This window comes from Taeniopygia guttata, chromosome 2 (genome assembly GCF_048771995.1).
Source record: "Taeniopygia guttata chromosome 2, bTaeGut7.mat, whole genome shotgun sequence".
Classification (NCBI taxonomy): domain Eukaryota; kingdom Metazoa; phylum Chordata; class Aves; order Passeriformes; family Estrildidae; genus Taeniopygia; species Taeniopygia guttata.
In genome coordinates, this window is record NC_133026.1 from 82,596,745 (window position 1) to 82,612,427 (window position 15,683).

General features: G+C 40.9%; 1 protein-coding gene across 2 annotated transcripts in view; it reads left to right on the forward strand.

Moving 5' to 3' along the window:
• The window catches only part of VWC2 (von Willebrand factor C domain containing 2), a 54,121-nt gene extending 42,323 nt beyond the window's left edge, over positions 1–11,798 (forward strand). For both annotated transcript variants that reach the window (XM_041714653.2, XM_041714654.2), the window contains exon 4: positions 11,329–11,798. In XM_041714653.2, the coding sequence (XP_041570587.1) occupies positions 11,329–11,480 (152 nt within the window). In that variant the 3' untranslated portion in view covers positions 11,481–11,798. The remainder of the gene's footprint in view (positions 1–11,328) is intronic.
• Positions 11,799–15,683: the final 3,885 nt, after the last annotated feature.

A 15,683-nucleotide genomic window follows, 5' to 3' on the forward strand; every position in this document is an offset into this window, starting at 1 on the left:
ACTTAGGTGGATCTTAAAGCTAGCTGATAAGGAATTTTTTCCTTAGGAAAACTTAGCTACTCCTTTATTTGTACAGGCATATTCACATAGTAATAGTATGAGATTAAAATGATTAGCAATTACAACTGTATATTTTGTAAATTTTCACACCTATAGGATTAATATGTTAAAACTGTGACTCAACAGGTTCTTTATTTGCCTTTTCTGGTTCCCATGCATTACACCTGTTTTTCACAATGACAGCTTTTTATTTCAGTCAGTGAAGCTAACAATGCACAGCAAAGGATGTCGTTAGAAGGAATTGTATTTTAAAACTATGCATGACGTGCTGACAGTTGTAGTTCATTCTTTGGCACAGATCCCTGGCACTTATATTCCAGTTAGAAGGGGTACTATTTTTCTGGTTTTAGGAGGAAGATTACTGGAAACATTCTAAATGAGAAAGGTGGAAGGGGGAAAGAAGGTGCTCGGTCTTCAGTATATATTGAAGAATAATCTTTGTGGAACTGTTTGGAATTTTTAAATGTTTTAAATAAAAGTTGTGCTGGTACTGGTCTTGGCTAGATACTTACCTTTTGTAACTCAAAGGAAATGGATAAAATAAGCACAAAATCACAGATACAATCAAGAAAATGCCACAAGGGCCAAAGTATTCAAGTACAAAGCTAAGCAGTTCAGATGTGACAGACCACTTATTTCTGTTACTGCAGAAACTTTATTGCCTTTAAGAGTCTTAACCTCTGTTTCCTTTTTCTGCAGCTGTCAGCTTTGCTTACAGCTGCTGTGTATGAGAGGGTTACACAGGTGTCTGAGATCTCAAACTGCAGCTCCTTCAGTGATGACACATTTTTCTCCTTGGTGTGTATCACTTCAGCAGCAAATTACCTAGAGAGAGGCATGTTAGGGATATCTGTACAGCTACAACCAGAACAAATCGACTCTAGTGAAGAGTGGATAGAAATCTGGCTGTTTATGCAAGCCCCTAAGATCATAATTTAAAAAATAAAAACCCAAAGGATCAGTAATGATGGCACAAAATAAGAAATAACAAGAAGTCAAACCAAGTCTTTATAAAATAGCTAAACTTGCAAGGGGACTATGTAATTGGGAGAGTTTTCACTGTCTGCTGTGACAGTTAATCAGGACTTGAGTGATACTACATTTAGGATTTTGGTATAAATCATTCTCAGTAAGAAAGATAATCTCTGGTTTAACTGTATTCAGTGTCTATCTTTGTATTCAGTGTCTATTCTAAAATGTGGTGAAAAAATGGTTGATGCTTGACTGATGATATTTTGTTGGTTCAATTGAATAATTCCTTGTACTAGTAGGTAGCTGCTGGCTATCCTCACATATCACGTTCTCAATACCCAGTGATTTATAGTGACTGGAAAAATACACTGATTTAGATTCTGCTTCATTGCTAAAGCAGAATTATTCTGTATTTTGATACCACTTTAGCTTTTGATTTAATTGAAATCTTTAGGGATTTTCCCAAAATAGTTCTCTAAATCTTATCCTTCATTAGTATCATGCATTTAGCCTGTGTTTCAGGACATATAAAATCCTGACTGTATGTGCATTTTTGCCTAAGTTACTGACCATTTCTCAGCGACCTAACTAGCCTAACTGATAGACACTACAGCCCACCAGTGCTGAAGTATTTTGGCTAATTAAAATGTGCTTTTAGTTACAGTGTTTGCAGCAAATCTCTGAGGCCTGTATCATACGCTTCTGGAAGAGCATAATCTTTTTAAACTTGCATAACAGTTTTTAGGACAACTCGTTGAGGATCTTTCAACAAAGGCATTTCACATGGCTTGCTTAATCTGAAGAGTAAACTGCTGTTTCCCAGTGCAAAGAAGATGTCTTAGTGCTGAGCAGATCTTTCACCAGGCCCTCAGTTATCCTGCCAAGCCCAGCAGGGTCACTGGGATGAATAAACATCTTAAGAAAGGGAAGGATAAGCCCCGTTAACCTCAACAGCAGAGTTTTTAAACTCCCATGCTACAAGTGCTGGGGCAGGCAGGCATTTTACTCCACTGCAGCCCACAGACTGCCCCATCACTGCTGCCAGTCCTTGCTATGCCTGGCAATGCTTCTGCAGTTTCTGTAACAGTGGGAAAAATTAGCAATGATTCAATTTGTTTTCTTAGACATGAATGCCCTCTCTGGGCTTCAGAAGTAATTTCCAAGTAGCCAGTGCTACTCCCACACACTCCCTGGGCTCCACTCCATTGCAAGCATCTCTGCAGAACACTGCACTGCAGCTTGTGTCCCAGACCAAACCATCCTCCGCTCCTCCAGGCTGACTTTAGCCCAGGCTGGTTCACAGTCCAGTCTGGGTGGTGCAGGGGGAAGCAGAGAGAGAGCTAAGGGAGTGCAGGCAGGCAGCTTTCTGCAGGCATGCCTGGGCCCAGCAGGCGGGGACAATGGTGAGTAGGGTAAAGAGCACCAGCCCCCAGGAGTTCCTGTTTCTCCCACAGCATTCTCCTGGAGAAATTAGCTACTCATGGCTTGGACTGGTTCACTGTTCACTTGGTAAAAAAACAGCTGGATGACCAGACCCAGTGAGTAGTGGTGAATGGAGCTACATCCAGCCGGCAGCTGGTCACTGCTGGCGTTCCCAAGGCTCAGCACTGAATCCTGTGGGTCCCTCACTAGAAGGACCTTGATGTGCTGGAGCATCAGAGAGGGGCAGTGGAGCAGATGTAGGGAGTGCATGTCCCATGAAGACCGGCTGAGGGAGCTGGGGTTGTTTAGCCTGGGGAAAAGGAAGCTAAGGGGAGACCTTATTGCTCTCTAAAACTACCTGGAAGAAGGTTGCAGCCAGGTGCAGGTCACTTCTCCCAAGTAACAAGTGACAGGATGAGACAAAGTGGCTTCAAGTTATGTCAGGGGAGATTTAGACTGGATATTTGAAAAACATTCTTTATAGAATGGGTGGTCAGGCTGCCCAGGGAAGCAGTGGAGTCACCATGCCTGAAAGCATTCATTAGGTATGTGGATTCTTGGGGACATGGTTTAGTGGTAGACCTGGCAGTGCTTGGTAAACATAAGGACCCAATGAGCTTAGAAATCTTTTCCAACATAAATGTTTCTGTGATTCTTTTTTGTCTCAGGTATCTGACATGATTTTTCTCCATACATTCAAGCCCGATATTTTTAATTTCCCAATCATCTGGGTTGTGACAGACCTGCAAGAAAGCTGAGCCTAAAATCGATATGCAACTTGCTGGCTTCTAAGTATTTATGTAATTTTCTGTGAGATACCCACAATGTTCAGCTCATGTCTAATCGGTGCTGTTCCTGGGTGGAATATAATGTCCTTTTACAAGTAATGAAATAATTTTAAGTAGCCTGTTTGGGTCTTTCTGTGTTTTCTCTGTAAAGGAAGTTGTTTGATGCAGTATATTTTTATGGCAGTCAAACCTTATGTTTAATTTGGCCCTTTTATGCTTCGAGGCTTTCTATTTGGCTCATATGGTATTGGATTGTGTGGAGTTCGATGCTCCTTTGTTTCTTTGTATTCAGTACACAAAAAGCTGAAGTGCTGCTCACTGGATACACCTGAAAATCTAAGGAGACAGCAGCAGTGGCAGGTTAGGCAGAATGTTCCCTTCCTACAAGCCATTTCTATCTGTGCAAAACTGTGCAGCCCTTTTTGGTACTGGTACTATTGGCATTGTCAGTGGTTTTGGTAGTATTTGACATTGTCATTCCAGGGATGCTAACACCACCACCAAGTCCAAGGTGATGGAGAATCAGAGCTGGGAAGAAGCAGTGGTGAAAAGGATCAGTCCAGCAGTTGCGGTGGCATTTGTTTCATGTTCTGTGGGTCTTTTTGGACACTATTGCAATTTCTAGAACTCGAGAAGAGTAAAATGTTCATCAATAGTGCTGTCACATGTGATAAATGAAATAGTGAAACAATGGAACATGGTCATAAACAGAGCTTGTGAGTCTCATCAGCAGAACATTAAAATCCAACTCTTAAGTAGGTTATAACTGGTTTATCTTCTGGATTAAAACACATGCACACACACAGGCACACATAGGCTAGAGCAAGTGCCAGAGCTTTGGTACCCACTTTGTCACAACAGTGCCACTGATAACATGGTCATCCTGTTTAGTTACAGAAGAGATTCCTTGGGCTCTCTTCTATCTGTCCACTCACAGCAGACATTTCTGTACACATCCTTCTAAATAAGTTGGCAAAACGCTATTTTAAATCGTTTCTCCTGATCTGTCATTTCCTTATGCATCTAACAAAATATAGCCCTAACAGAAGGAGGGGTTTTATTACTCTTAAAATCACCAAAGCTTTCTCTAGCATGGGAAAGATTATGCTTTCATGGAGGGTTGCGTATTTCACCCACTGCTTTTTTGTTACTTCCCATAGCAGGTAGGAAAGATCACAAAATTAATATACTTTTATTTTGTTTTTCCTTGTCATACATGTATATTTACAGGAAGTCTGTTAGGATGTCTGCCATGGTTCTCTGGCTGTCAGTATCTTAAAACATTGATAAGGTATGGAAATAGTACATGATTTTTCACAGTCTCAAATTGCTTTTAAACTTGGATTTATCTGAATCCTTGTTCTGTAGAAAGCTCTCTTTTGGGCTTGGTTCAGTTGTGTCTGGAGGTACTGAGGCAAGTAAAAGATTTCGATGGATTGGGAGAAGTCAGAATCATGACAGTGGCAAGGGTGATGAACTAATTTTTGTGAGAGAATGAGAGTCTGCTGTAATCCTGGTCACAGGCTCCTTTTGCCAGCTGCTTTTTGTGCTTTATCTTCTGAGCTGACATTTCACAGGAGACAGATGTATTATATATATGTGCACACATCCACATGAGAGGGAAACAAAATCAAGCCAGGGAGATACAGACCCCTTAGAAGAGATTAGAGATTGGAAGGACACCAAGTAGGCACCGATACCATCTCTGGGGAAAGTGATTAGATTTGAGAGGGATGAGGGAGGTAATGCCCGTGTCTCAGAAATCTTTCTGTTGCGGAGCTATGTGGCACAGCAGCCTTATTTTGATATCTCACCATGGCACATTAGCACATTTCAAAACTCATCTCAAATAGCTGAGCAGGTGAGAAGGGACTTTGTGTTCCTGTGCACTGTGAGGCAGGCACAGCCAACATTTGCCTGTGGTTTGGTCCTCAGTTTTCCTAGCTCCTCAGTGTAACTTCCAGAATGTCCTTGGCTTTGTATTATGGCATCACAGGCCATCTACAGCAGTAGACAGCTTGAAATGCAGGCAGGTGGTTGTCTACATTTTCCAGCTCACTGTTTCCTTAGTCTCCCTGGTATCTGCAATGGAGAAAATCTCAAAACGTCAGAAAGAAGAAAGATCTGAGAGATGGGAGGGAAGGTTTTGCTTTCTCCAGCATGTTCCTGAAACTACTGAGCAACAAAAACACTTCTGTACATAGAAGACTGTCAAGTAGCATTTCTGGACAGCGAAACTTTTACGCAACACAGGCAGCGGCAGATTTTACTTGAGTGGAACGATACCTTTGTTTCTGTAAGATTTCTATCTGATGTAAAATTTGTAAGTGTAACGAAAACGTCAGCTCAACTTTTTGATCAGTAGTCACAACAGAAAAGCAAATGTCAAAAAGTAGGAGGAAAATAGGAAACAAAACAGTGAATATCACTGGGCTACTGTACAGGTCCATGGTGTTTGTACAATTTATGTGTGGTACACAGGCCTGATCCTCACAGCCCCAAAAAGAGGTAGCAGAACTGGGGGAGGTCGGCAGGGACAGTGATGGTACAGAGCTGGCCTCTTCAACCTGCAGGTGAGGTAATGGGATGGAAGGGAAGCATAAAAAGGTCAATAAGATCATGAGCAGCATGACAGAAGTGGAGATGGTTGTTACCACCTCTTCCACTATGAGGATTTTGAAATACCAAGTTGAGGTAGTGGGTGGGAAACAAAAGAAAATGGTTCTACCCTGTGCACAGTATCTGTGGACCTCCTTGCAACCAAATTCTGTTTATCAGAATTTGGTTCAGCAGGATGTTGGAGAGCTTAATCATAAAGTAACCTTTTAACTCCATCCATTAACTCCACTAATACAGCAAGGAGGAGCCGTTAACCAAATATCCAATGCAGACAGTGCTGGAAGCTGGATATGTGTGCTTGCTCTGTCCCTGTATACCTCCCCATGCATCTCCTTCTGCCTTCTGCTGGTGCAGGTGGACCTCTGATCTCACCCAGTCCTACTTGTTCTTGTATATTGTCATGGCTCTCAATACTGCCAGGGCAAAGTGTAGGACCTCTCTTTCCATGTTGTAACCATTGAAACTGTCTCCATGAAAAATGAAAAAAAGAGTAAATAAAACCAAAGGGGTAAGCCAAATACTGATGTTATATAATTTAAAAAATGCTCTAATACGACATGAATGATGCCAGAATGAATGATGCCAGTGATGAATGCCAGAAAACTGTCAGAGTTTGCTGTCAGGTGCCTTGGAAGTGGCCTGTTTGACTGCTGAAAGGGCTATTAGAGAGGCAACTGTGAGGAAATTTAGTACAAACCAGAGCCCAAAGCAGTCTTACATCAAAGTGTTGTATTACAGAGAGGTTTTCACTGTAGTTTTAATTAGCAAAAATCTGCTGTGACTTATTCTCCAGGCAAGCACATTAACTTGCAGTTGAACAATTTCTTTGTCTATGATTCGGTTTAACACATGATGAAAACAGTTGATTAAATTGTGATTTACCAAATTGCTGTATCTCATATTTTGTAACTGATTGGAACATGTGCCCATACAAAAGCAAGGACAGGAGGAAGAGGAAACAGGAATAGTTCCGTGACATACAGCTGTGGTTTTGTGGACAGAGGGGAGGAGTAGTTTCAGAGAGGCACTTCTGAGGTTGTCAAGGTTACAGGTACTTCTGTAGGTGAGTGGCTGAGGCATTTGCTACTGAGAACTGGCATCAGCAGTTTCTATCTGAGATAAAAAAATTCGGATTTTAATTAGATTATTGCCTTTGTCAACACTGAAGCATAGCATGTAAGTAGTTGGAAACTTTCCACAGGACCAGTGAAATTATTTTTAAAAATTACAATAGCAGCATTTACCCCAATAATATTTTGAAACTTTAGTAGTTTTTAAGTGTTTACAAGATGAGGATCTCTTTATAATCACTCAATGAACTAACCACCCAGATCTGTCTTCTTAGTTCTTTAGATCCCAGTAAAAATGTTGCTTTTGGAAGCTAGGATTCACTGTTTCAGATGCAGGGAAGCCAAGAGCTGCATGCCAGTTTGGTGCTCAGTGTGAGAACTGAGGATTTGCACTGAACTTGCTGTTTTGACACATCGCTGCAATGGCAGCAACAGTGCCTTAGCCCTGGGAAAGAAATCTGTGCTGATACCAGCATGGTATGGCTCGAGTGGAGTCTGACAGCACCCGTTGTATACTTTAGGAAAACAAACAGCATCGTGGTAGATTTCAAGCTGGGCTCAGAATTGATACAATATGTCATAATGAATTTTCTGCCAGATTTAAGAGTGATACGGCAAGATCTTCATCTGCTGTGAGGAAGTGCAGCACTGCTGACTGCCTTAGTGCTATGTAAGAGTACACAGTTGGGGATGGAGCCAGGAGGTTTATACTGCAGAGCAAACAAGCCCACGCTGCACTGAGCATGTACCAGGTGCTGAACTTGTGCAGAGTAGTGGTGTAGCCAAAAAGGAGCTCAGAAAGCAGGAAACCTCCTTTGTAGACCAAGGAGAATAAATTCACTGCTCCTGCAGCAGCAGCATCTAGTGAGAAAGACCGCCACTGCTGTGGGGTTGGAACAGCCCCAATTTACTTGGAAATGCTTTTCATGTGCTAAGTCAGGTAATTTTGCAAACTTAAAAACTCAAAAATAGCTCACCTATTGAAAAATTTGCTTAATCAATGTGAACTGCCCAGTTTTAAGTAAAGCAGTAGTTTTAGCAAGTGCCTTGCTATTGGGGCAGCTTGTCCACTCTGAATGTGGAGGATTTCCCTCTTCAAAGGGAGACTGAGAAAAGACACTCAAGCTTTTAAAACTAGCATTTGTGTGCCTGCTGCACCTCCAGGCTTTCCCACTGTCAGTTCAACATCTTCAATTCCTCAGTTTCCCTACTGTCCTTTTAGATAGGCAGAGAATCCTTAGTGGCTTCATCACTGCTATCCCTTCAAGTGGACTTGATCATTGTGGGTCTCTTCCAACTTAGACTATTCTGTGATTGTGATTGTGTGACAGGCAGGGGCCAGGGAAGGTCTGCTGGAGGCACAGGAGTAGCCAGAGCAGCCCTTCAGCAAGGGTCCCACCAGTGCTGTCCCGTGTATACCCCATCACTGCAGGCGGGTCTGATCAGTGGAGCCACGTAAGTCTGTGTGCTGTGTCTGCTCCTCAGAGGAAAAGGAAAGGGATGAGCATTCCTTGCTTGGTGGGAAGGGAGCCACAGGACACCAAGAGCCAGGACAAGCTCATACAGCTTCAAATTTGAATGAGGGTCTGGGGTGAAGCTCAGAGTTATTTTCCATAGAAGTCTGAGACTTTAGAGAAATAATAAAAGAAGAGTTGTGGAATTAGTTTTCCTTGTTTGGACACTATATTGCACTGACATTTATGTGCATGATGTTGCAGTAATCCAGTCAGTTTAGCCTGTTCATTCATGACCTTTTCTGTAACATTACCCACAATGTTGTGTGCAATATTGCAGAGAAAAAGGTGAGGGCAAGGATGCCAGCTGACTGCTGATATCAGATTTGCACTTAAAGTAATGATGGGTGCAAATGCAGAACCAGAAAGAGGGCAATTATCTAAGGAAGAGTTCCATGGTACTAAAACAACATTTGTTGCTGCCATTTATTTTTTCAAGTCCCTTTCTCAGGTAGATGATTATTGCTTTTCTGTAGATTTACCAAAGCAATGACTTACCCCGTATAAAATACTTTACTAGTTGAGGTCTAACTTGTTCAGTCTTTACATTAAATAACTTTCTGGTCTAAAAAGGACTCATCACACATGACATTAAAGTGTAGCTAATTGTGACTGGAGGCATTTACATTCTGAATCCAAGTGAATTATATTAGATGTGTTTCACCATTTTTACTTTATTCCCCAGTTGTTTTTATAACTAAGTATAACCTATAACATTTGCTTTTCCAGAATAAAATAGATCCTGTACAAGGGATTGACATCACTTTTTTTCCTATGGTGCCTTTTAAGCAGTGTTTAAATTTCAAGTGGTCTTGTAGGTTTCATACAAATTCTCCATGGAAAGTAGATTCTGCTTTTAATATTTTAACTCTTTATATCATATAGCTTTGTAAATCATGGGGCTGTTACAGTCCAGCATGCAAAACTTTCAGGTATCTTTATGTAATGTGTAGGTGAATTTATTTTTGGATGAAACTTTATTAGTTGCAAGAAGAATACTGTATTTTAGAGAAACAGAATTATACAGATCAGCATTCAAATATTTTAAACAAAGTTCCAACGAGGACAGCATGGTTAACTCTGCTTTACCTTGGTTGAAACCCAGGGCTCCTCCCAGCACACAGTGGGGACCCAGGAGCATTTCTTCCACCCCAAAAGTCCTCCCTGCAGTGTTTCCAGCTCAGTAATACTTCATATGTACAGATGGAGGGACTGAAAACACAGAAGTATCACAGTAATATTAGGATAGTAAAGCAGGTGATTTTAGATGAGATATGCTGTATTTTGCTACAGTTTCTGTATCCAAATGGGCAGGAAGTTACCCCAAACTGAAGCCACATGTTATAGATAATTGTCAAAAGTCAGTTCCAAATATAGAATAGGCTGCCCAGAGAAGTTATGGAATCTCTGTCCGTGGAAATGTTCAAAAGGTATGTGGATGTGGCACCAGGGTACATGGTTTAGTGGGGAGCACAGTGGTGCTGGGTTAATAGCTGGACTCAGTGACCTTAGAGGTGTTTTCCAACCTTAGTGATTCTACAGTTTGTGATTCTATGAAAACAAAATATGGGCTTAAATATTCAGAGCATTAAGAAGGAGTACAGCTTGGGGAAGTGAATTTCTGCAGGTCTTGCAGGTCTCTTCTAGAGCTAACTCTTACAAGAGGAAGGAGTCCAATTTGGCATCTAGTTCTCAGGCTGTTGTGTGCACACAAAGACATAACCTGTTTCAATGAGTTAACTGTTAAACTGATTTGTGAACTATTTTATTTGTGGGCTACATTTCTGTAGAAGAAGAAGCCGCCTCTTTGGTGCAGGTCTTGGAGTAAGCCCTCAGCAATGGAAGACTGAGCCCATCTGGGATATATTTATTGGTATGGCAAGCAGGCTGGCAGTCAACAAGTGTTTTGTACATCCATAGCCTTCAAGAATTTCAGCAGTATCAGATCAGTGTATCCTGGCCCCTCCTACAAATCCTGCCCTGATGTCAGTGGTGCCAAAGTGCTATGAAGTGGTCAGGCTGTGCCTGAGCAGCTGCTGTGTGTGCTCATTGAACGGAAGAGCTGGATTCCACTGTGGACATGACAGTGGATAGATACATGGTTGGAGAGTTTAATGCTGCTTTGCAAGTGCATGTGGATTTTCACGGCAAAAATAGACTTATTTTTTGACAGAAATATAGATAATACAGCCTTCTGCTTTTTGAGAGAACCAGATTGGTCTTCTGAACATTCTGTTGGTGGCTTTTTCTCCTGCCTCATCCTTGGAAATTAAGTTATTTCAGTTTACTATGAAAAGAGATGTTTGGAGACTTACTGACTTACATAAAATGGAATATTTCATTTTATACATGAAAAGTGTTCTCATTCAGAAGAGGCTGAAGCTATTCCACTCTGCTGGAAATAGACTATTTTCTCATGAAAGGGAAGATAAACTAATTTGATACTGTGATTACTACAGAAACTAAAATGATTTCTTCCAGTGGGAAAAAAATAACAAAATGTATAAGCAGCTTTGTTAGCTTACAGTAGCACTGTTGAATTATCAACAGCTGGCATTTTCTGTCGCTTCAGTCTGTGTCCATCTGCACCATCAGGGTGTGCCCAGGCCTCTGTCACTGTTGCATGTTGCACAGGAAGCTTTTATTGCACCTTCCTGCACAGGGGGCAGAGACAGTCCTCACCAGAAACATCCAGCCACTTTGGCAGGCAGGCTCCTTGCGTTTTTTGCTGCTTTTATGCCTTGTGAGTGATGCCCGTGTTTGTTTAATGTGCCCAGTGTCACTTGCTTTACTGTATGTTTTCTGTGCCCAGGTCTAGGACCGTGCTAGGCTGGATTGCAGTGTGCTGTTGGTGTCACATAATGCTCTCTCTCCTTCTTTCAGGCCCAAACTGCTTTGCAGAAACCCTTGTCATTCCAGCAGGCCGGGAGGTGAAAACTGATGAATGCACTATATGTCACTGTACTTACGAAGAAGGCACTTGGAGGATTGAACGGCAAGCGATGTGCACTAGACATGAATGCAAGCAAATATAGGAGATCTACAAATCTACAGACTTTTCGTGGTTTTTATAAAATATCCCACAGCAGTGAGCACCCAAGATGACCCAGGGAAATTTGAATGAGAAGATTCTGGCGCAGAGCAAGGAATAAATACTGATATTTTGTTTTTCAGAGTAACATAATACTGCAAGGCAAAGAAGTGCATATATTTAAAACATTTGGACATAAGAATACCTGTCTTAAATGTGTTATTTTCACAGTGAGTACACTTAAATACACTATAAAATATTCTATGTATTTCTATAATACCATTATAGAGCTTAAAAATAAATGTTTTATATAGACAATACAGATTGAAGTACTGTAGCATTGCCTCTCCTCTTGTATACATGCGCCATGGCTAAAACTACGCATTTCTGTTCCAGTTTCACTATATGAAGATTTTCTTGTTTGTTTTTTGGTTTTGTTTTGGGTTTGGAGTTTTTTTGCTGTTGCTTATTTTGAGTTTGTTGGGTCAGGCAAGAGATAGCACATGACAAAACTGACATTCTCCATTTTGGAAAAAAAGAGGAGAAGAATAGGCTTTCAGAGAGCATGTGTTCATTTATGAACATAAATGGGCTGTAATGTAGAGGTGAGTCAGCTCCATATCTTAGGTTTACTTGTGCTCCTGTCTCCTGATCCACTGCCAAGATAACTTGGAGCAGTGGGTAATGTGAAACTGGTCTCTCATAGCTGCTGCTAAAAATTTATTCATATGAATTCAGTTCTTAATATTCATTTCAGACATAAAATTTATCAGCAGGACAGATATCGCTGTGACATAATACGGCACATCAAGCTGGTGGAAGTGATGGTAAGTAACCACAGGGCATCATTGATGTGATGCATAATGGATATGGAGAAGTGCAACTTGGAAGGGCTACAACAGCCAAAAAAATGCCTTCATTGATGTGGCTCCACATTGCTAAGTTGTGGGCAGGAGAGCTGGTTAGTAGCTACACCATTCCCTAGCCCTTCTCTTGCCACCTGTTTGGAACCTGGTTCAACATTTTGCTTGGCAGAGTGTACAGAATCTGTACACCCTCTGTATTAAAGTGAAAGATTTAACACTCCGTGTTTGAATCCACCAGAGGGTTTCTAGCACCTACTTGACTGCGTGGGAGGTGAATTACATCTCCCTGCTTCAGCCACCAACAGCCTTTGCTTAAATTCATTTCAGATTTAGTTTAGTTCAGTTTGTCACCAAATCAAACAATATGTCTTCTGTGAATACCTATTAAGGCAGTGACTCAAGAAATATAGAATTATTTTTAAGCTTTTCCTAGAGGGAAGATTTGATTAATAAATATCTGAAAACAGAAGATTATTTTTTAAATTACCACTTACTCTTTGCAAATTTCTCCTACGGTGTAACCTGGTTACCACCTTTGCGTTCATACAAAGTACGACTTTCTGCTACGTCTGAACACTAAGGAACTTTTGCCAGTGACTTCAGTGGATCCCATTTATCACCTCATGTCCTTATTTTGTTCATATTTCTATCACTGTGAGTTATTTGGGAGTAAAGGATGTATGGTTTGTCTAAAACTTCTGATAAAGTATACTGATCCATTTCATAAGAATCAGTAGTCATATGACAGAGAGCTAGCTCCTAAGCCAGTCAGACTCAAGCCTCATGGCTATTGGGCTTCTGCTTACTGAAATCAAGTGTCAGCACAGCTCTGAGAGATTGCCATGAGTGCCAGTGATCTTCAGTGTATGACTTCTCAAGACAAGTGGAAGTACCCAGGTAGGAAGCAACCGTGAAACTTGAGCAGAGAAGGTGAGCTTGCAACTCAGTGTGGGATTGCCTTTCCAAGCAGGCTGCTTGGTGACTCTAATAGATGTATGTGTTTTCAGAGAACTGTGAGAAACTCACAGTTTGTGTCTTTCAATGTATGGCCATAATGAGTAAGTTTTTGGAATTCTCACCTCAGACTGGTCACGCTTTGCTTCTTCACTGAAGGTTCTCGTTAAGCCTTGTATCATTTCCAAGGCACATTTCAGTTCTTTTAGGTAGTTCTGTTTGTTGAAGTGGTGAGTACAAAGTTAAAGAGTTAGTTTCTAGTGTGCAATATTTTCTATTGCACAATTTTTCAAAAATATTTTTTTGTCTTTCAGTATTGGTACCAACATATTAATGTCATTTTAACTGTAGTAAGAGGATGGTCCTTTCAGTTGCATGTGAAACTTCCCAGGTGTGTTCATCTTGACATCCAGCACTGTGAGTGGTTTCTTGAAGAGATTATGTTTTGAGTTATATAATTTTGTTTTTTGAGAAGCAAATTTCAGATATTTTAGGATTTTTTTTTCTTTTTATGAAGTGATGTAAAAGTTGTACTGTTTTTGACCTTCTTAATGCTTAGATCACTGGCCACATCCAGCTTTAACCTGTAGTATTACCACAAGATAACTCTTTGGTTATCCCTAAGATTGGGAAATGGGCTGAGCGACTCTTTTTAGGCAGATCTCACCAGTCTTGCCCAGCTGCCACACACTGTGCTGTGGGATAACCCCAGTAGGGAGCTAAGTACCACATAGCCACTCACTCCCCACCTGCCCACCCAGGTGGAATGATGGAAAATAAAGGAAGAGTAAAAGCAGAAGAACTCATAGGTCAAGGTGAAAGTAGCTCAATAAAGAGAGATAGAAGAAAGAAGCAACAAAAAAAGCATGGCGATTGCAATCACTCATCACCTCCCATGGGCAGGCCAGTGACCTGAGCAAAAGATAGCCAACTTTACCTCAATCTCACTCTCCTTGTTTTACTGCTGAGCAGAACATTATATGGCATGGAACATCTCTTTGGTTACATAGTTCAGGTCACCTGCTGGTTGTGAGCTCTCCCAGGCTCTTGTGCTTCTACTCACAGGGGACGAGTGAGAAGCAGAGAAGACCTTGGCACTGTGAACATCCTGTTCAGCAATAGCCAAAACACTAATGTGTTTCAGCATTGCTTTGGTCACAAGCCTAAACCACAGCACCCTACTGCCTATTTAGAGATTAACTCCATCCCAGCATGTGGTGATTCCACCAGCAACCCCACAGAGGCACAGAGGCAAACACACCAAAAGACCCCAAAACCCAGTGACTGCACCAAGCAGCATGTGGGCCTTTGACAGCAGAGTTGGGGAGCTGAGATTTGCTGTCTGATGTATAATGTCACTTCACAGAGCCAGCTTTAAAATTTTCTTGTTATTGGAGTTGATAATGAAAATAGGAAAAAGTAGAATATTTTAAGTTAGCCATTATGGAATGCATTTGGGAACCATTTGCCTTTAAACTAATTTAATCTCAAGGCAATAAAATAACAACCCCAGAACTGCTGTGGTGGCCACATGTACTAATCTAAATGTTATGCTTTGGTTATGTAATATACCTGCTCATGTGTAACCTTAAAAATTAAGAGAAAAGTCATCTGCATAATTTCCAGTGAATTAAACTCCAGAGAATATTGTCTTCCCTACTGAAGCCTAGATACTCAGCTGGTTTTTGCTTCAGTGCAAACAGGATTATGCATCCTGCACATGAGGAGTTCTTCAGCTTTGCAGGTGGGTTGTGCCTATTAAAGCTGTATTTCCAGACACACTAATAACTCATGAATAATTTTGTATTTGAAGGTCTGTTGCTTGGATAATGAATATTCTTCTCAGATGTTCTCATGTAGCTGCATTGGCATGAATATGAGATTTCTGCTTCTGCTTCACTGGCTTCTGCTTATTTCCCAGTTGAAATCAAGACAATCCATTTCTGTAGGAGTGTATTATACATGACTTTGTCTTCCAGCCTGTGCAAGCAGGTGCCTGAAGAGATTACATTCTAGATGGTTTCAGGTTATTATAAAATTACACAGTTAGTGTGCAGTAGGATTCTCTATACTACTCATTTAAGCCACAAAAATGGAAGAACTGATACTCAAATGTTATGTGAGATTTAAAAGGTGAAAGAGGAAAAAGAAAATGTAAGAGAGACAGATGAGCTGGGCATTACAATAAGAATGTCCAAAAAAAAAAAAAAAAACCAAAAAAAAACAAAGAAAAATATATATTTTCAAAGAATATGATAAGAAAAGTAAATGAGAAAAGTATTTGGGCACAAATTGAAATACAAAAAATTCTAGTTGGCAATGAAAAAAAGCCACACAGTAAAGGTGAATGAATACTGGAAGATGCTGCCCGGAGATGTTTTGGAGTC